Source organism: Chelonia mydas, chromosome 17, assembly GCF_015237465.2.
Source record: "Chelonia mydas isolate rCheMyd1 chromosome 17, rCheMyd1.pri.v2, whole genome shotgun sequence".
NCBI lineage: Eukaryota > Metazoa > Chordata > Testudines > Cheloniidae > Chelonia > Chelonia mydas.
This window is the reverse complement of record NC_051257.2, coordinates 2005524-2029130: the sequence shown is the minus strand read 5'-3', so window position 1 is coordinate 2029130 and position 23607 is coordinate 2005524. Positions and strand designations below refer to the sequence as shown.

General features: G+C 58.0%; 1 protein-coding gene across 27 annotated transcripts in view; it reads left to right on the top strand.

The window, feature by feature from the left end:
- The window catches only part of MYO18A (myosin XVIIIA), a 141906-nt gene that overhangs the window by 52007 nt on the left and 66292 nt on the right, over positions 1 to 23607 (top strand). For 4 of the 27 annotated variants that reach the window (XM_043531025.1, XM_043531033.1, XM_043531021.1 and 1 more), the window contains exon 3: positions 23026 to 23061. The exons of 10 other annotated variants lie outside the window; for them this stretch is intronic. In XM_043531025.1, coding sequence (XP_043386960.1) covers positions 23026 to 23061 — 36 coding nt within the window. Of the gene's footprint in view, positions 1 to 10641; positions 10699 to 15753; positions 16471 to 17595; positions 17659 to 19447; positions 19526 to 23025; positions 23167 to 23607 lie in introns of all 27 variants that reach the window. 13 more of the 27 variants (XM_043531011.1, XM_043531009.1, XM_043531013.1 and 10 more) reach the window with 11 other exon arrangements.

Sequence of the window (23607 nt, the reverse complement as noted above, 5' to 3'; positions counted from 1 at the left end):
TCTCTCTCTCGAGTGGCTTGAGGCCTGAGGAGAGGGTATGGAACGACCGGAAAGCTTAATAAATCTGCTTGGTTTGTGCTTTTAAAAGTGGGGTGTGGGCAGCCTGCTGCTGCTAGAGGGTCCCTGGGGGCCTGAGTGCACGAGCTGGGAGCTCTGGCAGCTCAGCCGAAGGGATGGGTGGGTGATGAAATCCATTCTCCAGGGCGGGCTGGGGGCACTGGCGTTAAACAGGAGTTAACAGAGAGAGCAAACCCTTCAGAGGGGTAAACCTTTGAAAGTTCCTTTCCCTCGTGGTGGCTGGAGTGTCCCCCTTTCCTCTTGCTAGTTCTGCGCTTCTCCCAGGCTAGACAAGATCGGAACGCCTACGGGACAAGCTAGCACCTCGCCCGTCCCCCAGGCCTCCCAGAGAGCTGATTTCTGTAACGCCTGGCTCTAGCTGACTGGTCCCGTGATGATGGGCATCCAAGGACAGTTAGTGCCAATGGAGGCTGTGGCAGTTGCCAGGAGGCTGCTGTTTTCGGCTCACCAGGTTTCTGCTGGTGGAGAACTGCGGAGCTGTCACTTGTGCGCTCCCGCCATCCTGGGCTCCAGGCCTCGCTCGGCGCTCTAACAATTTCACCACATGCAAGTCCTTGCGCATCCCTACTGGAGCCCAGCACCTCCCATGTCTTCATCCGTCAGGCAGGCTGGCTGAGCCTTTCAGGCTTCCATCCGCACCTGCAGTGCAGGGAGGGGGGAGTGTTGACCTGGGAATGTGGCAGGGGAGTTTACTGGGGATGGGAGACCTGAGAGCCTGTAACCTGAGCCGGGAGGGGGAGGTAACACCTCTGCCCGGGAAGGTGGACAAAGGCTGCAGGAGAGAGCCTGCTTGGGGGGGGGGGGGGGGGGGGGGGGGGGGGGGGGGGTTAGTTTCAGTTTGGTGCTGGGTGGTGGAACGCAGGGAACCCCAGGGCTGGGGTCTAAGCTCCCTGCTCCCCCAGAAGGACTTGACTGAGGGGTCCTGGTTGTACCCACAAGCTCTGTTTTAGACTGTGTTCCTATTGTCCAATAAACCTTCCATTTTACTGGCTGGCTGAGAGTCACAGTGAATCCCAGGAAGAGGAGTGCAGGCCCCCGGACTCCCCCACACTCTGTGACAATTGGTGGCAGAGGTGGGATCTACTGCACCCCGTGAACGGCGCTTCCTGCAGTAAGTGACTGGGGAACAGTAAAACAAAGGGGGATTGACGGGGACCAGGCGTGCTGAAGATTCAGAGAGAGACGGTTTCAGGGGGCGGTTAACCCCTGGGAGTGTGTGACCAGAGAGAAGGACTTTCGCAGTAACAGGGTCCCTCGGGGGGGATTGCAGCGAGTGGTCCCAGGGGCGGAGGAGTCTGCAGCTCGACCCTGGCAAAGAGGTGGTGACCTCGAGAAGGACTGGCACCTTAGGGGTTCTTCCTGGAAACCGTAGAAAGCTGCCCGGCCTGCGAGTGGCCAGCAGGGAGATGTACGCTAAACGCCTTAAGAGCGACCTGGTGGAGCTGTGCAGGCAGAGGGGGCTGCGTGTCGGGAGGTCCACCAAGGAACAGCTGATTGCCCAGTTGGAGGAGAGGGATCGCTTGGATGACCCGATCCCTGTCCCTGAGGGAAGCCGGCTGGCGGACGCAGCGTGGGACTGGTGCCTGACCAGGCTGGGAGGGGTCAGACTGCTGCTGAGGACATCCTGAGACCCTTCCTACCTATGCCTCGGGGACGGGTTGGGGGAAGCCCAGCGAATACCGAGGGCACCCTGACCCCAGCAGCCAGCAGGGGATCCTCCCGGCGGAGCTCCCCATTCCTGGAGCGGATGTGGCTGGAATGGGAGAGGGAGATGAAAATGAGGGAGCTGGAGGATCATGAAAAGCAGTGTCAGCATGAGAAGTTGCGGCAAAGTGAGCTGCAGGAGAAGGAGAAGCAATGTCCGCATGAACTGGAGCTGGCCAGGCTGAGGAGCAGTGGGGCCCCGGCTGCGGTGAGTGAGGGGGGACCCAAGACTGCAAGGAGCTTTGATAAGTGCTTCCTAGCCCAGCATAAGGAGGGGGAGGATATAGATAGCTTCCTGACGGCCTTTGAGAATGCCTGCGTGATGCACAGGGTTGACCCTGCAGACAGGCTCCAGTTTCTCACTCCCTTACTGGACCCCAAAGCCGTGGAGGTGTACAGCCGAATGACAGGGGCGGAGGCAGGGGGCTACGAACTGTTCAAACAGGACCTGCTCCGTGAGTTTGGGCCAACCCCCGAGATGTACCGGAAAAGGTTCCGGAGTCAGCGTAAAACGCCTGAGGTCACATACCTACAACTGGTCAACCGAATGCAGGGATATGCCCGCAAGTGGACAGCTGGGACCCAAGCTAAAGAGGACCTGCTTGACCTAATCGTACTGGAGCAACTGTATGAACAGTGCCCTTCCGACCTGAGGCTGTGGTTGGTGGACAAAAAGCAAGAGAACCCACAGCATGCAAGGCAGCTGGCCGACGAGTTTGTGAACAGTTGGACGGGGGTAACAGGGAGGAGTCCCAAAAGAACAGGCCCCCCCCAATGCAGAGTGACCATGGGACCTCCCAGCGGGGAAATATGGAGAACCCCCTCCTAAGGGGAACGCCTGGTGTCAGGACCATCTGACCCACTCGAGGGGATCAACGTGACCTGAGCTGCTATCGCTGTGGCTCCGAGAGGCCACGTACTGACCCAGTGCCCCAGGCTCAGGGACAGACTGAGCAGACCCAACCTACCCAGGGTTAACTGGGTAGGGACCCAGCTGGACGAGGGGCAGACGGCTCAGGCAAGGGGGGCTGCGAGCTTACCACCTGCTCAGGAGGGAAGAGTACCCCCGGCCAGCTCCTCCAGAGGGCTGGAGGCTCTGGACTCAGGGTTCTCGGTTTACAGGGTGGGCGCGGGGCTGTCCCTCCAGAGCGAGTGCCTTGTTCCCCTGGAGGTGCATGGGAGGAAGGTCAGTGGATACTGGGATACGGGCACGGAGATGACGCTGGCCCGGCCCGGGGTGGTGGTCCCAGATCGGGTGGTGCCCAACACCTACCTGACCCTGACGGGGGTGGGTGGGACCCCATTCAAGGTGCTCGTGGCAAGGGTACTCCTGAAATGGGGGTGGCAAGGAGGGCCCCAAGGATGTGGGGGTGCACCACCATTTGCCCACTGAGGTTTTGATGGGCGGGACCTAAATGGCCAAGCAAGCCCCAGACCGCCCTGGTTGTGACCCATAGCCACAGCCGGCAAGGGGCACTGTGCCCTGACCTTGGGTGGGTACCACACCAGAGGCGCAGGACCCTACCCTGGTGGGGAGGGAGCGCCAAGGGGCACGGCTCAGAGAGATTGTGGCCTCAGACCCGGCCAATGAGAGGGAAGCGGTCCCCATCCCTTCCCCAGCCACTGGGTTCCAGGCCGAGTTGCAGAAAGATCCCTTCTTGCGGAAGCTCAGGGACCTGGCCAACTCAGTGTGGGACGGACCATGAGGAGAGGCTGCCAGGAGAGGTTCCTGTACCGAGAATGGGCTCCACAAGGGAAGTAGAGTCCTGTGGGATTAGGAGGCAGCTGGTGATCCCCCAGAAGTATCGCCGTAAGCTCCTGTACCTGGCCCATGACATCCCCCTCTCAGGGCACCAGGGAATCCGGCGCACCCGGCAGAGGTTGCTACAGAACTTTTACTGGCCTGGGGTCTTTACCACTGTCTTGCAGTATGGCCGATCCTGTGATCCCTGTCAGAGGGTGGGGAAGGCCCGGGACAAGGGGAAAGCGCCTTTGAAACCTTTGCCCATCATAGAGGAACCTTTCCAGAAGGTGGCCATGGACATAGTGGGACCTCTGAGCAAGACGACCCGGTCGGGGAAGAAATACATTCTGGTGGTGGTAGATTTTGCCACCCGCTACCCCGAGGCAGTGCCCTTAGCTTCCATTGAAGCAGACACTGTGGCAGATGCGCTCCTGACCATTTTCAGCCGAGTGGGGTTCCCCAAGGAAGTCTTGACAGATCAAGGGTCTAACTTCATGTCGGCCCTGCTCCGGTGCTTGTGGGAGAAATGTGGGGTCCGGCACGACTGGGCCTCAGCTTATCACCCCCAGTCCAATGGGCTGGTGGAGAGGTTCAATGGGACGCTAAAGATGATGCTGAAAACCTTTATGAACCAGCACCCGCAGGACTGGGACAAGTACTTACCTCACCTGCTGTTCGCGTACAGGGAGGTGCCCCAGGAGTCTACCGGATTTTCGCCTTTCGAACTGTTATATGGAAGGAGGGTAAGGGGCCTCCTGGACCTGATGAGAGACGAATGGGAGGGGAAGGCCACTCCCGATGGAGAGTCAGTGGTGGAGTATGTCCTGACCTTCCGAGAGAGACTGGCTGAACTCATGGGCCTGGCCAGGGAGAATCTGGCCAGAGCCCAGAAGAAGCAGAAGGTCTGGTATGACTGCATGGCGTGGGCCCGTGCCTACGCCACCGGGGATCAGGTGATGTTTCTCATCCCCGTGAGAAAGAACAAACTACAGGCCGCCTGGGAGGGCCCTTTCAAGGTTGTCAAGCAGCTCAATGAGGTAAACTATGTGGTGGAGCTGTCGAACCGGGCGCACCACCGCTGGGTGTACCATGTGAATATGATGAAGCCATATTATGGCAGGGGGAATGTGGTGTTGGCCGTGTGTGGACAGTGGGAGGAGCAGGGAGATGACCCTTTAGTAGATCTATTCCTGGGACCAGAGCTGGTTCCCCCCTGGAAACAATTCCCCTCTCGGATCAGCTAACCCCTGCCCAGCAAGCTGAGGTCAGGGGGGTGCTGCATCCGTACCGACAGCTGTTTTCCAACCAGCCTGGACGCACTAATCTGACTGTCCACCAGGTGCAGACGGGGTCGCACCCACCGATAAGATGCTCCCCCTTCCGAGTCACAGGGAAAACTGCTCAGGACTTGGAAAGAGAGGTCCGGGACATGCTGGCTTTGGGGGTGATCCAGCCATCTGCCAGCCCTTGGGCCTCGCCGGTGGTGCTGGTCCCCAAAAAGGATGGGTCGGTCCGGTTCTGTGTGGACTATTGGACGCTCAGTGCCATCACTGTATCTGATGCCTACCCCGTGCCCAGGCCTGATGAGCTCCTAGACAAATTGGGAGGAGCTCGATACCTTACCACCATGGACCTTACAAAGGGCTACTGGCAAGTGCCACTGGATGCAGATGTCCAGCTGAAATCGGCCTTTATCACCCCTCTGGGGCTCTATGAGTTCCTGACTCTGCCTTTCGGCCTCAAGGGAGCGCCGGCCACCTTCCAGCGTCTGGTGGACCAGCTACTGAGGGGGATGGAGAGTTTTGCCATGGCATATATTGATGACATCTGTGTCTTTAGCCAGACCTGGGAGGACCACGTGTCCCAGGTTAGACAAGTGCTGGACCGACTCTAGGGGGCTGGGCTGACTGTAAAAGCGGAGAAGTGCAAGGTGGGGATGGCTGAAGTATCTTACCTGGGCCATTGGGTGGGGAGCGGCCACCTAAAGCCGGAACCAGCTAAGATGGAGGTGATTAGAGACTGGCCCGCTCCCCACACCAAAAAGCAGGTCCAAGCCTTCATTGGGTTGGCAGGATACTACCGAAGGTTTGTGCCCCGCTTTAGCGCCATAGCCACCCCCATCACCGAGCTATGCAAGAAGGGGAAGCCAGACAAGGTGGTCTGGACCGAGCAGTGCCAGGAGGCTTTCCGGGCGCTGAAGGAGGCTCTGGTCAGTGGCCCAGTTCTGGGAAACCCAGACTTTGACAAACCCTTTATGGTGTTCACCGACGCCTCAGACACGGGACTGGGGGTGGTATTAATGCAGGAGGATGAAAAGGGGGAGAGATACCCCATCGTGTAACCTGAGCAAGAAGCTGCTACCCCGGGAGCAACACTACGTGGCCATCGAGAAGGAGTGCCTGGCCATGGTGTGGGCCCTCAAGAAACTAGAGCCCTATCTCTTCGGGCAGCACTTCACCATGTACACCGACCACTCTCCCTTGACCTGGCTGCACCAGATGAAAGGAGCCAATGCCAACCTCCTGAGGTGGAGCCTGCTCCTGCAGGAGTATGACATGGACGTGGTCCATGTGAAGGGAAGTGCCAACATGATAGCGGATGCGTTGCCCCGCAGAGGGGGCCCTGAACTTCCCCAGGTCACTGGTCAGAGTGACCCCGCTCAGTTCAGTCTCGAAGGGGGGGGAGGGGGGAGTGTTGACCTGGGAATGTGGCAGGGGCGTTTCACTGGGGATGGGAGACCTGAGAGCCTGTAACCTGAGCCAGGAGGGGGACGGGGAGGTAACATCTCTGCCCGGGAAGGTGGACAAAGGCTGCAGGAGAGAGCCTGCTGGGGGGCGTTTAGTTTCAGTTTGGTGCTGGGTAGTGGAACGCAGGGAACCCCAGGGCAGGGGTCTAAGCTCCCTGCCCCCCAGAAGGACTTGACTGAGGGGTCCTGGTTGTACCCACAAGCTCTGTTTTAGACTGTGTTCCTGTTGTCCAATAAACCTTCCATTTTACTGGCTGGCTGAGAGTCACAATGAATCCCAGGAAGAGGGGAGCAGGGCCCAGACTCCCCCACACTCCGTGACACAGGTGTAATTGGACACATGGGGCAAAATGCTGGCATTAGCTTACTCCATTGTTGATTTCCGTGCTTGTGGTTTGAATGGAGAGATGGTTCCTTGTCAGGACAGGTATAGCTCATGGGGGTGGCTAGTGCCACACAGCATGGCTGCATGTTATCAGCTGTGTGCTAGTACTGTGGGGGAAATCAGTGAGAGTGACCCTGTGTGTGTGTGTACGCTCCATTGTGTTGCTTGGTATTGTACATCCAGGGCTGTGAGCTCTCTGGGGCAAGCGTAGCCCTGTGCACACTTAAGGTGCCACATGTTAGTGATAAAAAGGAAAGGGCGTAGTTCAGCTAGGATGCTTGTTTCCTCTCCAGGCACTGGAGAAGCCAGACTTTCTTGAGCTGCTGGACTCTGGGCTGAGTTGTATTCTTGGGAATTTGCCTTACCGCTGTATAGCCAGTGTAAATGCTGCGCTCTCTATTTTACACAGCGCAATTTCTCCTCTTTGCCAAAGGCCAGAGCTGTTGTAAGAGTTGGCAGGCTGCGCGCCTCTCCCCTCAATCCGTGATCGATCAGGAGGGGAAGCAGTGACCCTGCCCTAGTCCTAGAGGGCGTAATGGGGACGCTTGGTATGTCTGCCTTGTATTTATGCTTTACGTAGAGTTGCTGCTTAAATCCCAGTAACTCCTCGGGGTAGATATGCATGTGAGTGCCGGGGTTCCTGCTGGAACGTGGAGCGATACCAGCCGCTGAGCCCTGACTGGGCTTGTCTTGTGCTGCTGTTCTCCTGGAAAGCTGGTGCTGAAAACATCAAGGGCAGGAGCAGCTTTTGGCTAATGAACAGGTTTTCTTCTGTTTTCCTATCTCCCAATCGAGTCTTTGCTGCGAGCTGCTGTCTGGAGACATGGCTGAGGTTTGGTTCTCTGACTGGCTGTTCTCCCCGTGTGAGAGCGTTCAGTCCGGCTCTGTTCTCGTGCCTTCGTCTTGTAACATCCCTCATTTTACAGAATTTGTTGTTTTAAATTTCCTTGGAGAGCTTCCCCCTTTCCTTGTCTTACTCCCGTATGCATCCCAGGCATGGCCCAGCACCCCTGCTGAATGGCCATGTGCCTGGCCCATCATTCCTTTCTAGGAAGAAGCAAGATCATCGCTTGAACGTAAGTTTCACCTCTCCCCTCTCTTCCTCCCAGTCAGGGCAGCTGTTCCGGTTCCAGCTCCCTGTGACGTCGCCATGGCCTTTTCTTCACGGTTTGCATTCTGGGAACAAAAGGGAAGTCTCGCTTGTGTTTGCCGCCCCTGCCATGCTCGGCCTTTGTGCAGTTTGTGTGCCCAGCAGACAGCATGTTACCAGGAAGCTGCTCCTAGTTTGCCCAGTTTGGGGAGCGTTCGGGATGAGGAGTCCCCCCTTGCTCGCAGTGGGGGCTGGGCGGGGCGGGCACAGCAACGCAGCATGCACGTCCGGCCCTTGTTTGCAACAGCTGTTTGAAAGTTTCTGCCTGGTGCAATGTGCTGCTCACCTTGGGTGCAATTCCCCCAGTGCAGCGGGCCAGCACAAGGCCTGACATGGGATTTCAGGGATGTCCTCTGCACAGGGGCCAAATTCCCCCCTTGTGAACTGAGCACACTGGGAGCTGCCCCCCCATCATTAACATCTGCCTGGTAAATAACCCGTGTTAAGGAGCACTAACATCTGGGCTCCTGGTCCAGCTGTGCTACAAGAACATTACTGTAACCTTGGCTTTGGGGTCTGTGCAGGGAGGCAAAGAGGAGAGCCCACAGCTGCTGTGCGGTCCTTCACTCTTGCAAATGAAGTGGCTTTGACGCTCTGGAGTGACATGTGCAGGAGCAATGCCCAAGCCAGCGTTAGCCGTTGGTGGGGGAGCGGGGGCTGAGCTGTACTCTCAAGTGCCAGCAGTAACCCAAGCTGGTGAGGAAGGATTCCCAGCTGTGCACTGACCTCAGCTTGGGAGACTTCTTTTGTACCATGAGTCAAGCTGAATCTAAATGCAGTCGCTGAGCTCCAGGGTGGGGATCTCCTTGGGGTGGTGTTTAAATGCTTCGGAGAAGCTTCCCAAGGTGTAGTCATAGCTCCTGATCCGGAAAGCACCGGTCCCTGGGGGCCCGAGTGCAGTGTGGGAGCCATGGCTTCGCTGGCTGAGAGGCTGGGTGCACTGGAAGCAGTGAAATGGTGAGACACTGAAGCCTGTTACATCCTGAAACCCAAGTTTTACAGTAGCTGTGTATGGGGGGGCTGAGTTCCCCCTTGTACCATGGTATTGGGGGATTACCCCAAGGAGAGGTTACTAATGCATGGCCTGAGTGGGTGAATTACTAATGCCGCCAGTGGCCCGCTTGTGACTGACGGTTTTCACAGAAGATGTTCCTAACCACGTTTAATTCTAACCGTTGCCACTTGCTTCATGTGGCGGGGGGGGGAGAGACTGTATTTCCCTCAGCTAAAGCTGGGGGACAGCAGTCAGCTGTGAACGCTGCTCAACAGGGATGGGAATAGCTGAAATCCCACTTCCTGGGGATGCATTCAGCCGGGCACAGGGGTTAGGTAGGTTTCAAGGAGAAACAGCCGAATGCAGGGACTATTGACTCTGTAACTCTAATACTGTATTTCATGTGAAGGCTTTTCCCACTGCTTTCTGTTCTAATGGCCTCTCTTAGGGTCTGATCCTAGAACCAGTGAAGTCCATGGGAGTTGTTCCATGGTTTTCAGTGAACTTTGGATCAGGCCCGTAATTGGGTTCCCAGTTAAGATGGCGTATCTTGGGCGATGGCTTGCCCTGACTAGAGATCAGCTATTGATTGGGGAGTTGCTGTGCTTCCTGCTGCCAGGGACCCCTTGTTGCTAACGCAGTGCAGGGCACAACCACACAGGCCAAGAAAAATTTCTTCCCTATTAGTCTATCCTCTGTTGTAGAGAGGCCTTTTCAGAGCACTGCCAGGTTTAAAGAAGCCCTGGTCACCGCTTGCTTTCACTGGAATTTTCCAGGGCGGGCAAAGGCGTGTGCTTATATTCACCAGCGCTTCCCAAAAGGCCGGCTGCTGGAGAGATTAGCTGATGACGTTTAACATGCAGTCTGTTGTCTGATGTGGTAAGAGCAGGGGCACCTCGCCCCAAGCCAGGTCACTTTCCTTATCTGAGCACTTGGCTTTTCATTTGTTACTCAGTTTAGCTCAGTTGTCAGAGCTAAACTGAGTAACAAGCAGAAAGATAGAAACCCTCCTGGGGAGGGGAAATGGGGCTTTAGTTGCCAGCCAGGTCACCAACTGCAAATTCAGTCCCTCCTGTTTGACGGAGCTTAGCTGCTGTGAGCTATGGAGCATGTCGGCATGTAGCTGACCTAGGGCAGCTGAGCCTCCTAGGCGGAGTGGTGTTACAAAGCCATGCAGGAGGAGTGTTTCAATGTCATCTCTGCTTTCTCCCCCTCAGCAGGCTCGGTGAGGTTTTTGATTTTGAAATAATTGGGAAACGTTTTTTGCATTCGTCTCCAATGCTTGTGAATGTAAGGGAAGCCATAAGCTTTACTGTGTACTGAATGCACCTTCGGGGTCCCTGGCTTTGCCGTGGCCTATGCCTCATACTTCAGAGGAAGGCACACAAGTTCCCCCATAACACACTCCATTGTCTAATGGCGTCCCTTGGGTGGCTGTTGCTTCCTAAGCCCCACAAGCAACCCCTATTTGCTCTGAAGCATGAGTATCAGTCGTCCTTGTAACTTTCTTCATGCTAATATATCTGCTAATGCTACTCCTGGTTTCATAACTCTTGTCATCTTTGAACCTTACCAAGCTGTTTGCTCCAGCGTCCTGCAGTGGTGAGTTCCGGAGGTCCTGTTTCTGCTTGAACTCTTGTGGTCGCAGCAGTGAATTGCACAAGAATGGGAGCAGCCTAAGCCGAAGCCTCTGGAAGCAGCCGCACCACCCCCCGGCTCTGATCTCAGCCACGCTCGTGTGCTCAGAAAGTGCTAGTGGAAAGTGTGTGTGAGAGAGAGTCTGGAAGTCCCTTTGAGAGTTCTGACTGAAATGTGCCCCTCTTCTCTGTTTATCCCCCAGGTTAAGGATGAGGACAAACTTTTATCTGTGAAAAGAACTGGGAAAGAGGATGGGGCAGTAAGTGTCTGTGGGATCGGGGGGCTAGCTTTGAGTGTTGCATCCAACTTGTGCTAACTCACAGGCCCAGACAACCTCCTTTGAGACCCAAAGGCCATTGACTGCAGGTACCAGACCAACTCTGCTTAACAGGCAGCTTGCTCTTCGGGCTGGCCCTAGCGTGGCTGGCATCAAAGAAGTGGCCCCAGGGTGGCGTGCTGCTTCTGGCTCTTGGACGTTACCCATCCCAGGTGGTGAGCCTCTGGCTCAGCAAAGCCACTGCTGCTGTTTTTCCTTTCAGAGGGTGGGATTCCTCCAGTGAGGAGGAAGCTGCTGTTCCCAGGCCCAGTGGGCTGGTGTGACGAAGTGGGACTGTTTTTAATGGTTCCTCTGAATAGTGTGGGGGTGCCTCAGTTTCCCCTAGGCAGCTCTTAAGTCTCTAAGTGGTGGGGTAAGGGTGTATGATCCTTGCAGAGCCCTAGAGGGCAGGTGTGTGCGGGGGGTCTGGACACAGAGAATGGCCGACACCCTGTTTCCTGGCAACTGATGAGATGGTGAGAGCTAAAGGGTTGGAGAACAAAGGAATCAGGTGCCCTCCTGGCCCCGGAAAGGGACAAATCCCAGAGGAGGAGGGGCTGGAGGGAGTTTCAGTTTGGGGCTGGCTGGGACATGGAGGGAAGGGCAGACGTGGTTGTCTGGCTCACTGCCCCCCAAAATGGACCCAGCTGAGGGGTCCTGTTCTCTGCACCTACAAGCTCTGTTTTAGACCATGTTCCTGTCGTCTAATAAACCTTCTGTTTTACTGGCTGGCTGAGAGTCACGTCTGACTGCGGACTTGGGGGGCAGGACCCTCTGGCTTCCCCAGAAGCCCTGCCTGGGCGGACTTGCTGGGGGAAACAGGAGGGACAGAGGATGCTGAATGCTCCGAGGTCAGACCTAGGAAGGTGGAAGCTGTGTGAGCTTTGTGTCCTGCAGAAAGGCTGCTCCCAGAGAGGAGACTTCCCCAGAGTCCTGCCTGGCTTCGTAGGGAGCAGTTCCAGAGCATCGCCCAGGGACTCCGTGACAGCTGGGTGCAGCTCCATCTGGGGGCAGCTTTTCACAACCCTGGGTAGGTCAGAGAGGCCTGTAGAGAGGCTCTGCAGTGGTTCTGGGGTGAATCCCATGTGGCGGTGCCCAGGCTGCCCTGCCACGTGCTGCTCTGAGCCATCAGGCCAGCCTGCACCCCTAACCTAGTGCCTTGCTTATTGGGGGTCAGGGAGTGTGATTCTGTGGCTGCGGGCTGGTTACCTCGGAGACGGGATGGAAGTAGAACGGGATTTGATTGGCTGAGCATGAGATGCAGGCAGAAGTGGTCGCTGAGCAGGTTGTCGTGTCATTCTGCCTGTAGGATGCTGACCCCCAGGAGCTGGGGGCAGATCTCTCTGTGCTAATGAGGGTGGAGCTGAAGAAGGGGGCATCAGCTGACTTGAGGGGATGGCTGGTTGTTGCACTAAGGCTCAGAAGCGGAGCTGCCGGGAGCAGTGGTTCACCTCCCAGCAGGGTTGCTCTGTGCTCCTCGCCAGGCTTATCCGTGGAGTGGTGGCAGGTTATTGGGATGGTCTTTCACATGCACCCTTGAGAGCCCAGGCTTGCTCTGCTGTGCAGGGCTAGTAAAGGTCCTGAGACATGCTCCGTCAGTGTCCTTCTGCTGCCTCCTGTCCCCACACCAAACTTTCCTTTTTCCTCTGTTGTGGGCACGAGCTGCCTGGCTCCTCCCCAGAGATGGCTGAATTCCAGAGGTGGATCAAGTGATTCCTGTATATTGGTGATTAGCAAAACCGGAGGAAAGAAATGACAAACAGCGCTGGTAAAGCGGTAATCTTACCAAAGTCCCAGCTCGTCTTGCTGGGACTGTATTGCTATAAAAGTGACTTTACAGAAAGATCCATACAGCATCATCACTAATCTGCATGACTGACAGATTGGGCTGGGTGCAGCCTCCTCTCCTCCGGTCCCATGTCCAGAGAGCCATCCTGCTGTTCAGACACAGAGCGCAGGCTGCGGTAGGGGACCTGTGGAGATGCTGCCCCTCTGACACCCAGCCGTGTCACCTCTCACTTCAGTGGTGTTAATCAGCGAACATCTCGATTGATGCGGTATCAGCAGGCACGTCTCTGGTGCTGGGAACGTTGATCCCATGTGGGCTGCTGCCGGCTGACCCTTTGGGAGCTCCTCTGCGTGCTTGCTCTTCCCCAGCTGACAAGAGGGCTGGCTGGCAGCCACTCGGCACAGACCGGCCACCCGATCGCCGCCAGGTCCAGGGGCCGTGGGACACGGCTTGCCTTTCCAGGGGATCCCTGTTCCTTGCCAGGGAGGAATTTGCCCGTAAGGTATTTGCAGTCATGGCCCATCCAGCTCAGCCCGAAGCAAATGCCACAGCATTTCCCATGGGCACCAAGCTGAGCTGGCTTTCTCGGGAGCTGCTCTCCAGAGCAGCACGGTGCACAAGAGAGGAGCAGGGGTCTGTCACCTGCCTCACTTTACCTGTCATAAGCCATGTTCCCTCTGAATGCCTTCTGCTGTGGGCCTCTTTCCTGCCTGCCGGGGCATGGGGCAGTGCCCTGTGGGGTGGGGAGTGAAGTGCACAATGGACACCCCTGGAGAGGCTGGTTTTGTGAGTGCTTTGCCTTGCCGGTCAACTTGCTGCAGAGTGTTTCTCAAGGCAGGTCGTGCTGCAGTGCAGTATGTTAAGGAGGCTAGATTGCAAGTCTAACGGATTTATCTCTGCTTCAGATCTCACCGGTGTGCGACCCTCTCTGGCTAGAAGCAGTGACGGGGGGGGGGGGGCGGGGGGCTGGGACTGATCCAGTCTCTTTAACCTGGATTTTGTCACCACCTGCTGTGCAAGGTTAACCCGTTGGGGGCTTGGCTGCTCACTCAGACAGGTGCTCTGCTGCCTGCTGGTCTCTTTCCACCTTCAGCACATCTCCTCTTTCCTGGGTTGGCTTTAATGGAGCGTTGGGGGATGGGATTGTCTGGGGGTCGATAAAAGGTTCTCGTGTGGTTTGCAGGAGGAGTAACGTCATACACGACGGTAAATGAGCAGGGAAGGAAATTCCAAGGCGTGCCCTGTTAGTGGGGCACCGATTTGCAGGGAGAATTGCTGAGCGTGTGAACATGCTGCAGAACCCTGGTTGCTGTTCCAAACCTGCTGGCCAGGTGGATCATCCCCCCCCCCCCCTTTGAAAAAGAAAGCTAAATGGAGAGTGCAGCTTCCTGGACAAGGCTGGAGAGGCTTTTCTGAGCACTCAGCTTTGAGCGGTGAGGCATTACTGGCAGCAGTTAGGGAAAAGAAAGCTGCAGTGGGGTGGTGAGATGCTGCCCCGCATGGTAGCAGCCCGGACACAGACTCTAGCTGGCTTTGTTCCTACCTCTCTGGAGTATCAGCCGCTGGCTGGAGACCTAGAGATCAAACGGGCTGGCCGATCAGGGGCAGCGTGGGCAGCGCCAAGCTGGGGGATCCGTTTTGCTGTCACCAGTAACATGCTCCATTAGTGTAAATCATTCACAGGGAGAGAAGCCCAGAGCTGAGTGACAGACAAAGGTCTTGGCAGGTGCGTATGAGAGACAGGTGAGGGGCGTGGACAGGACGAGCTGTGTCACCAAATGAGCTGCATACAGAGACGGGACTAGGGCAGCAGCCTGAGACACCCAGCGGGATCTGAATCGGCCCAGGATCTATGACACACTGCTGCTTGCGTCTCTCCCAGCCTGGATCATGCTGGGTGCGGGAGGATGGGTGAGAGCCACTTGTGCCTGGCAGGATGGGAAGAGCAGACCTCTGGGCCTGGGCCTGGGGGTGTTTCTCAGTAATTTGGTGTTTCTGCTGCAGCCACCACTAACGACAGGGTGCAGAGCTGACGCCACAGGACTTGGCTCCAGGATTTAGTTCAAAGCCCTTTGTTTATCTTTCTTGTCAAGGAATTGGCAGCTCCCAGGTTTCTTATCCACCTGCCTCTCTGCAGACTGTTGGGGCAGGGTGGAACCCACCTCTGCCACCTCCTTCACCATGCAAAGTCTCAGCGGAGGGCTTGAATTAATTATGTTCAGCTCAAATGTCCACTTCTTGGGCTGGTCCTGCTGGAGTCTAGCAGCAACGTAAACCTCTGAGAGGAGTCCCCCAACCAGTGCAGGACTTGTGTGTGCATCCTGCATGCTGACATGGTGGAGACAGGAGCCCCAGCCATCTGTACGTGGGCTTTGAGCGGCTGAGCCCAGAGTGGGGGAGCTCTGCCGGTCTAGGCACAGGTGGGAGGTGTTGTCTCTTCCAGTTATAGTGCAGGGAGAGGTTTCTCCCCCGCCCCCCACCAGACTGGCCCTTGCAGGAGGTGGGGACCAACTGTCCTCCATCCCCTGTGCTGCGGGTGCCCCTCTCCCCGGTTGCAGGGAGGTGGAGTCTGGACCTGCAAGTTCAGGTCTCCCCCAGCATTGTGGTGGTAGACACTCCAGCAGGTAGGGTCGCACATTGACATCATCATCTCCTGCCTGGACCTGGAGATGTAGTGAAACTTTCTGGGAGTGTTTCCGTTAGTCCTGGTGCTAGGGCTCAAAGCAGTAGTGCATGAAGAGAGCCATCCACCATGGCTCCTTTTCCAAACCCGTCTTTGGGGAGCACCCTGCAGAGCAGTGGCTGGTCTGGACTCCGTGAGGGGTGCAGCTTTGTTACCAGTGCGCTTCGTAAGCCGTGTCACATGGCGAGGTCTCAGAACAAGCTTGTCCTGGCCTGGGAAATCTGTGAACACTAAACAAAGCATCTGTAGCTCCATGGCCCGGTCCTGTGCCCATTGCAGCCATGGCAGAACTGGTGCTGATGGCAGTGGGCGCAGGATGGAGCCCAGAACACTCTTCTCCTGTGTCTGTGTCACTTGTGATGTGGATGCACTGACGGGGTTGGCAGGGGAGGCTGGAGCTGGGTTAGCTGCTGAAGGGAGGTTTCTGTGTGTCCTCTCTCCCGCTGTGTGTGCATGTGCGTGTGTATGTGTGTGTGGTGGTAAGGGGATGCCCTCCTGTAATGTGGTCATGTATTTGTAACTGTAGTCAGAAAATCCAAATGCAGGGGAAGACGAGCCACCCGCTCCCCGAAGCCCAGAGCCTCCAGAGAGAGTGAAGAGCCCAGAGCCTCTGCTCAACGGCGATAACCAGCCTCCCTCCCACACACCTGCCCAGACCATGAACGGCCTGGAAGGATCCAGGCCTGGCTCGTTGGCCCAGCCTGAGCCGCTGGGAGAGGAGAGCCAGGGCCTGTCCAGGAAGAGAGTGGTGAGGGTGGTGCGGAAGGTGGTGCGCAAAGTCCTGCCTGGCGAGGCCTCTGGCAGCACCAAGGAGCTGGGGAGGGACGTGAAGTCTCCTGAGCCAGCTTCGCCAGCCAAGAAGGAAGAGAAGGTGCCACCAAGGCTGGTGTCTCCACCTCCATTGCCTGCGTCCTCCCCAAAGCCGGAGCCCAAGGAGACTGGCCCAAAGGACGAGATCTCGGTGGGTCTGAGAAGCCTGATGTCCCGAGGCAAAACCAAACAGCACAGGCCTCGCCTCAGGCCAGCGGAGAAGCAGGAGGAGGAGAAACCTCCTGAGCCGAAGACACCCCCAGTGGGGAAGGAACCCGAGAAGCCTGGCTCCCCATCTCCTGTGGAGGAGGAAGGGCCAGTAGCCACCCCTGACCCCAAAGCAAAACAAGAGCAGATGGTGCAACCCTCAGGAACCAAAGTGGAGCCTACACAAGTGGCACCTCAGAAAGCAGCTGCTCCGGGGCAAGCCAAGGTACACACGAGTGTGTGCAGTCTAGACCGGTGATGCATGGCACCGGTGTGTGGTCTGGGCCTGTCACTCCTAACACTGCCTGTGAGTGCTGCGGAGCTAAGCGTGGTGTCCGTGTCAGCACACAGCCAGGCTCTGATCATACGCTTTGTGCCTAGCTGAAGAAGTGCATGGCTTTTCCTCGCAGGAGTGCTAGGACGTGCCACTTGGAGCCGTCTGGTGACGGTGCATGGCGTGAGCTGCTCACCGTAACTTACTGTGCGTTCCCAGCCCCACGCCGGTGCTGCTCCTCCTGGGTCAGGGCTGCCGGACCTGTTCCAACACATAGGCTTGCTCCTGTTAGCCTGCGGGCCAGGGCTGGAGGAGGAGCCCCTTTGGCTGCTGGGCAGGTCATAGGGTCCAGCAGCAGTCAGTGGTGATCTTCCCTTCCCCGTTCTGTTTGGTAGCGAGTCTCGGGGTTGTGTTTTAGGGACAGAGCTCAATCCTTCCTTGCCAAGCAGCCTGCTCAGGGCGCTGCATTAGTGGGGGTTCGCAGAGCAGGCTCCCACGTTGGGTGCAAGCTTCCTCTGGGATCTTCCTGGGGGAGCCAGGCCCCTGGGCAGGACGCTGGTGCCCCAGCTGCTCCAAACCAGGGACAGTTAGTATTTCCTCTTTGCTCCGAGCAGCACACCCCTGCCACCCACAGGGCTTCCTGGGAACCTCTTGCAGATGCTGTTCATTTCTCAAGGTCTGCGAGTCGGTTCCTCAGTCCCTCTCAGAGCCATCATCACCACTCCCGGAGTGACAGGAGGGGGCGCTGCAGAACCAGGTGTTGCTTCCTGCCCAAGGTGTTGAGCCCTTGGCCCTGTTGTTCGTGCCGCCATGAGCCCTCTGCCCCAGGAACCTGACCTGTGTCTCCTGCATGCCAGCCCAGCGTCCTAACCACATGCCCCTTCCTGGCCCTTTGGGGCTAGCCCGGTGTGGTGTGAAACGTTCGTTAGTCTGCAGGCCTGACGTGTGCTGTGCAGCGTATGTGGGGCCGGGCGTTGTGGGGTGGACCCTCGCCTGGTCTCCTTACCGGGATTCCTAAGGACAAACCCAAGTCACTCAGCTTCCCTGTCTCTGTCTGACCCGGCTCGCTCCACGGAGAAACCCCAGCCAGCGGAGAAGCAGCTGCCTCCCCCTGGAGCCGCAGAGGGATCCCCCCAGCAGGTGAGCTGCTGGGTTGGGGAGCTGGGGACAGGGGAGGTCGGTGGCCGTGAAAGCCCCGTGACCACCATTGAGCAGTGTCACTGAGACGGTAGCTGGCTAAGCTCTTAGTTGAGGAGTATAGAACTGTGCCCCAGTGTGACTCGGCTGGGTGGCGCAGAGTGTGCGAGCCTGGCAGTGGCCGTGCCGGGGCGGTGTGCTGCGTGGGGAGGGCTGGACGTGTGTCCATTGGGCGTAGGTTTAAAAGGGCACTCTGCTGACTCCAGTGGCAGCTGGGGATGGGGGCGGCAAGGGACTGGGGTCAGTGGGGAATCAAACCCTCCTTGTGAATGGCTGAGAAGTAGCCTGCTCCTGGGAGTGCTCCGCTATCAGCTGGGTGCTGCTGGTTTTCCCGGGGCACACTCTTGTGGGGGGGAGGCCATCCCTTGCTCCGTACGATCCGAGTCTCCCCCTCTTCCCCTCCCCCCACCCCCCCGGTAACTAGAGTGTTCCTGGGACAGTTGCTTTGGTGAAACATGGCCAGAGAGCCAAGATCTTTGGCTGGCAGCTCTGCCTGCATGGCAGCTCTTGTGCCTGGCTCCAGCCTCTGCCCCGGAGGGAAGGTGTGCCGGGCCCCGGCCTGCCTGGTCAGGCTCTGCGGAAGCGTTGCTGCTTGCGAGCGCAGTCCCTTGGCTGTGGTATCGCTGCCCTCGAGCACGCGCAGACTCTGCGGGAACCTGAAGAAGCCTTTGCTATGCAGCTGTTAAATGTAGCCCTGAGCCGCCATGTGCCTTGGCCTGGGAGCTCGAGGCTGGTTCAAGTCTGTCTTGCTGCAGGAAGCAGTGGAGACAGCGGTGTTCAAGAACCCCCTCCCCAAGCCCCTCTCCCCCACATACCCACTCACCCTCCTCCTCGGGGCCTGAGCTTTTGGGTGCTGCTCAGTGGTTCTCCGGGTGTGACTGGCCGTACCCTGCCCCACGGGCCCCTCGGGCTGGGTGGACACCGCTGAGGGAGGGAGCTCTGTTCTCTATTTTGGGAGCGCTGGATCAGCCCCCTCCCTTGCCCTCAGTGGCTGCCAAGCACTGCAGCAAACCCACGCCTCTTCTAGTGGGGAGCCAGTCCAGCGTCCCCTCTGCTCAGCCAGCAGGTTGGATCCCCACGCAGGGACTCGGGGCCGTGGAGCCCTTGGTAGTGGAGAGGAGCCCTGCTGACCCCCGGGCCGCGTGGTGAGCGTGAGAGCTCAGCAGGGCTAACCCCCCTCATTCGTAGTGTTGGTGGAGCGCGTTGCAAGCGCTGACCCCTCGGTGCCCTGTGCGGGTGGGTGGGTGGGCCAGTGCGCCATGTCTGGCAGACGGCGAGGCCTTTGCCATGGCAGCTGTGAGTGCTGTGCGCCTAGCTTCATCCCCCTTGGGAGTGCTGGCTGCAGGCTCTGCCACGGCTCTTCCCAGAGGAAGAAGGCCTGGAGAAAGGGCTTTGGGGGGCAGTTCCTGCTTGGAGCTAAGACCTCCCTGGGGGAGCCTTGCCCCAGCCCTGTCCCTGCAGCACGCAGGGCATGCAAACTCCCATGCTGTTTGGCAGCAGGCGACTGAGGGGGCAAACGCACACTCCCTCTGCATTTGTCACCAGCTCTGAGGGCCCCAGGAGGCCAGCTTCCTCCCGCTCCCCTGCTCGTGGAGAGTTGCCCTGCAGAGGCTGAGCCCTGCCTTTGGCAAAGAATCCCAGTAGTTTGCCAGCAGGTGGTTCCCCAGCTGCCTTCTTTGCTCAGGACAGTGAGTGGCACGAAGGGTGACACTAATGCTGGTTTGACCTTTAGGCTGTAGCCGGCCCCAGTGCCCAGCTGACCCCAGTGGAGGAAGCTCACAGAAGGCTGGAGAGGATCTTCATGGCTTCTGTAAATCAGGGAGTTATTCCTACATACCTGTGTACATGCACCCGCTCAGCTCTCCCAACCCGCGTGCTATGGCTTCCCCGCTGCTTCTGCCCCGTGTGCGTGAGCAGCTCTGGCTCTGAGTGCCTCCGTGGGCGGGCTGGTGTGTGGGAGGGCGCCGGTGTGCCCCAGTGTGTGTGTGCAGGTCTGGGAGCTGTGCTCCCATCGCTCCCTTTGCTTTTCCGTGTGCCTGGGAGCTGCCGGAAGGCACCTCAGACCTCTCCTTGGCATTTGGGAGCCATCAGGAGCTTCTAACCCCTGTGGCTGCGGGTGCTGCTGCTGTACCTCTTCTGGCGAGAAGCCTCGTGTCACGGAGTCCCCGGGCGACGCTCTGGAACTGCTCCCTACGAAGCCAGGCAGGACTCTGGGGAAGTCTCCTCTCTGTGAGCAGCCTGTCTGCAGCACACACAGCTCACCCGGCTTCCACCTTCCTGGGTCTGACTTCGGAGCATTCAGCCTCCTCTGCCCCTCCATGCACTTCCCACAGCGGGGGAAGCCAGAGGGTCCTGCACCCCAAGTCCGCAGTCAGACGGGACTCTCAGCCAGCCAGTAAAACAGAGGTTTATTAGACGACAGGAACATGGTCTAACACAGAGCTTGTAGGTGCAGAGAACAGGACCCCTCAGCTGGGTCCATTTTGGGGGGCAGTGAGCCAGACAACCACGTCTGCACTTCACTCCATGTCCCAGCCAGCCCCAAACTGAAACTCTCTCCAGCCCCTCCTCCTCCTCTGGGCTTTGTCCCCTTCCCAGGCCAGGAGGTCACCGGATTCCTTTGTTCTCCAACCCTTTAGCTCTCACCTGGCAGGGGGGAAGGGCCCAGGCCATCAGCTGCCAGGAGACAGAGTGCCGGTCATTTATGTACATTGGCCCTTTGCTCTTCAACAATTACATCCCCTTATTCCACCCCCTAGAGACTTAAGAACTGTCTAGGGGAAACTGAGGCACCCCTACAGTATTCAGAGGAAACATTAAGAACAGTCCCACTTCGTCACACCTCGACTCTCAGATTTAGAGAGACAGAGTGTCGTGTGTTGGAACTCCCTGGTTTGATCAAATCCCTCCCTTGCCCCCCACACCTGGCTGCAGAGGTCACAGGATTCTCTTTCACAAAAACCATTTTCCCTGCTGTTTAAAATATGTATCAGCACCAGTTACCCTGCAATAACAAGTCCAGGGGTGCACAGCCCAGGGATTAAGGGGTGCTTGTCTAGCAGGCAGGGTAGGAGCGGTGTGTGCTCTGTTCTCTGAGGACACCCCTCTTCTATCCCTTACCAGTATTACTGCCCATAGGAGGATGTGTGCAGGGGCCTGCCGTTCCCTTTCATCCTGGCACGGCATGCAGGAGAGGCCCCCGTATGCTTCCTGTGCTTTCTCTCCAGTGCCTCAGCTGCCTGCTGTGGACTAACTGCTGCACCTGTGGTGGGTGGGGCAAGTGTCCCAGAGCGCAGCAGGGGATGTCCCGACAGGGTGTGACGAAGCGGGACTGTTCTTAACGTTTTCTCTGAATAGTGTGGGGGTGCCTCAGTTTCCCCTAGGCAGTTCTTAAGTATCTAGGTGGTGGGGTAAGGGTGTATGATCGTTGCAGAGCCCTAGAGGGCAGGTGTGTGCAGGGATCTGGACACAGAGAATGGCCGACACTCTGTCTCCTGGCAGCTGATGGCCTGGGCCCTTCCCCCCTGCAAGGTGAGAGCTAAAGGGTTGGAGAAGAAAGGAATCCGGTGACCTCCTGGCCAAGGAAAGGGACAAAGCCCAGAGGAGGAGGGGCTGGAGAGAGTTTCAGTTTGGGGCTGGCTGGAGACATGGAGTGAAGTGCAGACGCGGTTGTCTGGCTCACTGCCCCCAAAAATGGACCCAGCTGAGGGGTCCTGTTCTCTGCACCTACAAGCTCTGTTTTAGACCATGTTCCTGTCGTTTAATAAACCTTCTGTTTTACTGGCTGGCTGAGAGTCTCGTCTGACTGCGAAGTTGGGGTGCAGGACCCTCTGGCTTCCCCAGGACCCTGCCTGGGTGGACTCGCTGTGGGAAGCGCACGGAGGGGCAGAGGATGCTGAAGGCTCCGAGGTCAGACCCAGGAAGGTGGAAGCTGGGTGAGCTGTGTGTCCTGCAGACAGGCTGCTCCCAGAAAGGCGACTTCCCCAGAGTCCTGCCTGGCTTCGTAGGGAGCAGTTCGAGAGCATCGCCTGGGGACTCCGTGACACATGGGTCCTGGGCCACTGGACCCTCTCCTCTGTCTCCCTGGGGTGGGAGTTACCTGAGCGTCGGGGAGAGGCCGTGGCCAGGCGGACTCACTCCACACAGGGAAGAGTAACGCTGGGGTGAGGCTGCTGGCGCTCTGAGTCTGAAGGAGGAAGTGTGCCACCCCTCCGGTGCCCAAGGGGCAGCCCATGCCTGTTGCCCCCAATGGACTGCTGGCCCCTCTGCTGCTGGAGGACGAGTGAGCATGGCACATTGGGTCCGGGAGCCAGGCGGCACTCCCTGAGGAGGACCACAGCGGCCGCAGTTACTCACTTCGGTTTACTCCAGGCTGGCCTTTGGGCTGCTGGCAAGCAAGCAGCGCAGCCCGCGGGTGCATCCCAGAGTCAGTAAGGTCCGCAGTCAGTTGAGTGTTAAACTTGTTCCTGTTGGTACTGGCCCTGGTGAGCAGCCCTCCGTGGAAAGGCCAATGCCGTCAGCTTTCTGTGAGCTCCCTGGGGCTCCGGCTTGGGGCGGGGCATGGTCAGCACCAGGAGTGTTTCCATTAGTAGCAGGGCCATTGATTACCAGTGTGGTGGCCTGCTTCCTCCACCCTCCTCCAGGAGAGAGCTTTGGGCCGCCCAGCAGCGAGGCTGGTGGCTGGCTGGAGTCAGAGGTGGGCTAGCTTTGTTGGGTCCACTCTGCTGCACTGGCTCTTGGAAATCCAACCTGGCCTGCATTAGGGGAAGGCTCAGACAGCTGTCAGGCCACGGATTTCACCCTGCAGGATGGGGGTTTTAAAGGGCCAGGGCAGGATTGCTCTGTGATGCAGGCTGCAGTCCCTGAGGTCAGACCCAGCCCAGCATCACATCCTTGTTGTACCAGGCGATTAGCAGTTAGGCCGAGGGGTTTTGTCATCAGGGAGCAGAGCTGGCAGCTGCAACTTCTGCTTTGGCTTGGAGGCCAGGCTCCGTTGAGACACAGCCGTGCAGTTCCTTTGTGTACGCCGAAGCTTGTGCAAGGTACTGGGCAGAAGCTGGCTGGCTCTGAGAGTGGCCTTGCTGGGAGAGTGAGGGCCCCACTGGCCTGACAAGGGTGGTGGTTGTCCCCGAGCCATGGGGAAGCAGTTGGTTTGAGCAGCACAGGTTGGATGTTGATGTGGGGTTTTGGCCCGGGCAGTCGCATACCTGCTCTGTTTGGGGTCACTGGCTGGGATGAGTTTCCTTCGATTCTTTGCTTATCTCACCCTCTTTCTTCTCCTTTTTCCCCTTCTTGCCTTGCTGCCATTAGCTGGAGCCTGTGGCCTCCCCGTCAGCACAGAGTCAGGTACTGTACCCCTGCCCACAGGAGCTCTCAGCTTCCACCGGTGACCTTCCACCGTCGTCTGTCTGCCTCTGGGCTGGTGTCTGTGCACGCGCCTCATGCTGGAGTGTAAGGCTTTCTTCACCTCTCCCATCTCCGGCCTGCCCCGTCTGGGTCTCTGTCCCGCTCATTCCTGCCATTGTGCGGGACTAGACCTGCTCCGGGGCCATTCTGGAGTAGTCCCAAGTCACCCCCCTGCGGGCAGGGTCTCGTGTGTCACTAATGAGCCGTATTTCCTCTGGCCTTGGGACTTTCCTCCTCGTAGACAGGCAAGCGTGTGTGGGGCGAAGAACAGGTCGCCTAGCTCCCAACAGTGGGAGGCTGCATACGACGGGGCAGGGAACAGGCCGCCCAGCTCCCAGCAGTGGGAGGCTGCGTTGGCCAGTGCCGCTGACCGCTGGCTTCCCCAAGCTTCTAGAGCAGCTGGTGTGGGGCTCCCTCAGACCAGTGGCACCGGGGCTTCCTGGCTGCAGACTGACTTGTTCACCTCTGTGCAGGAGTTGCCTTGGG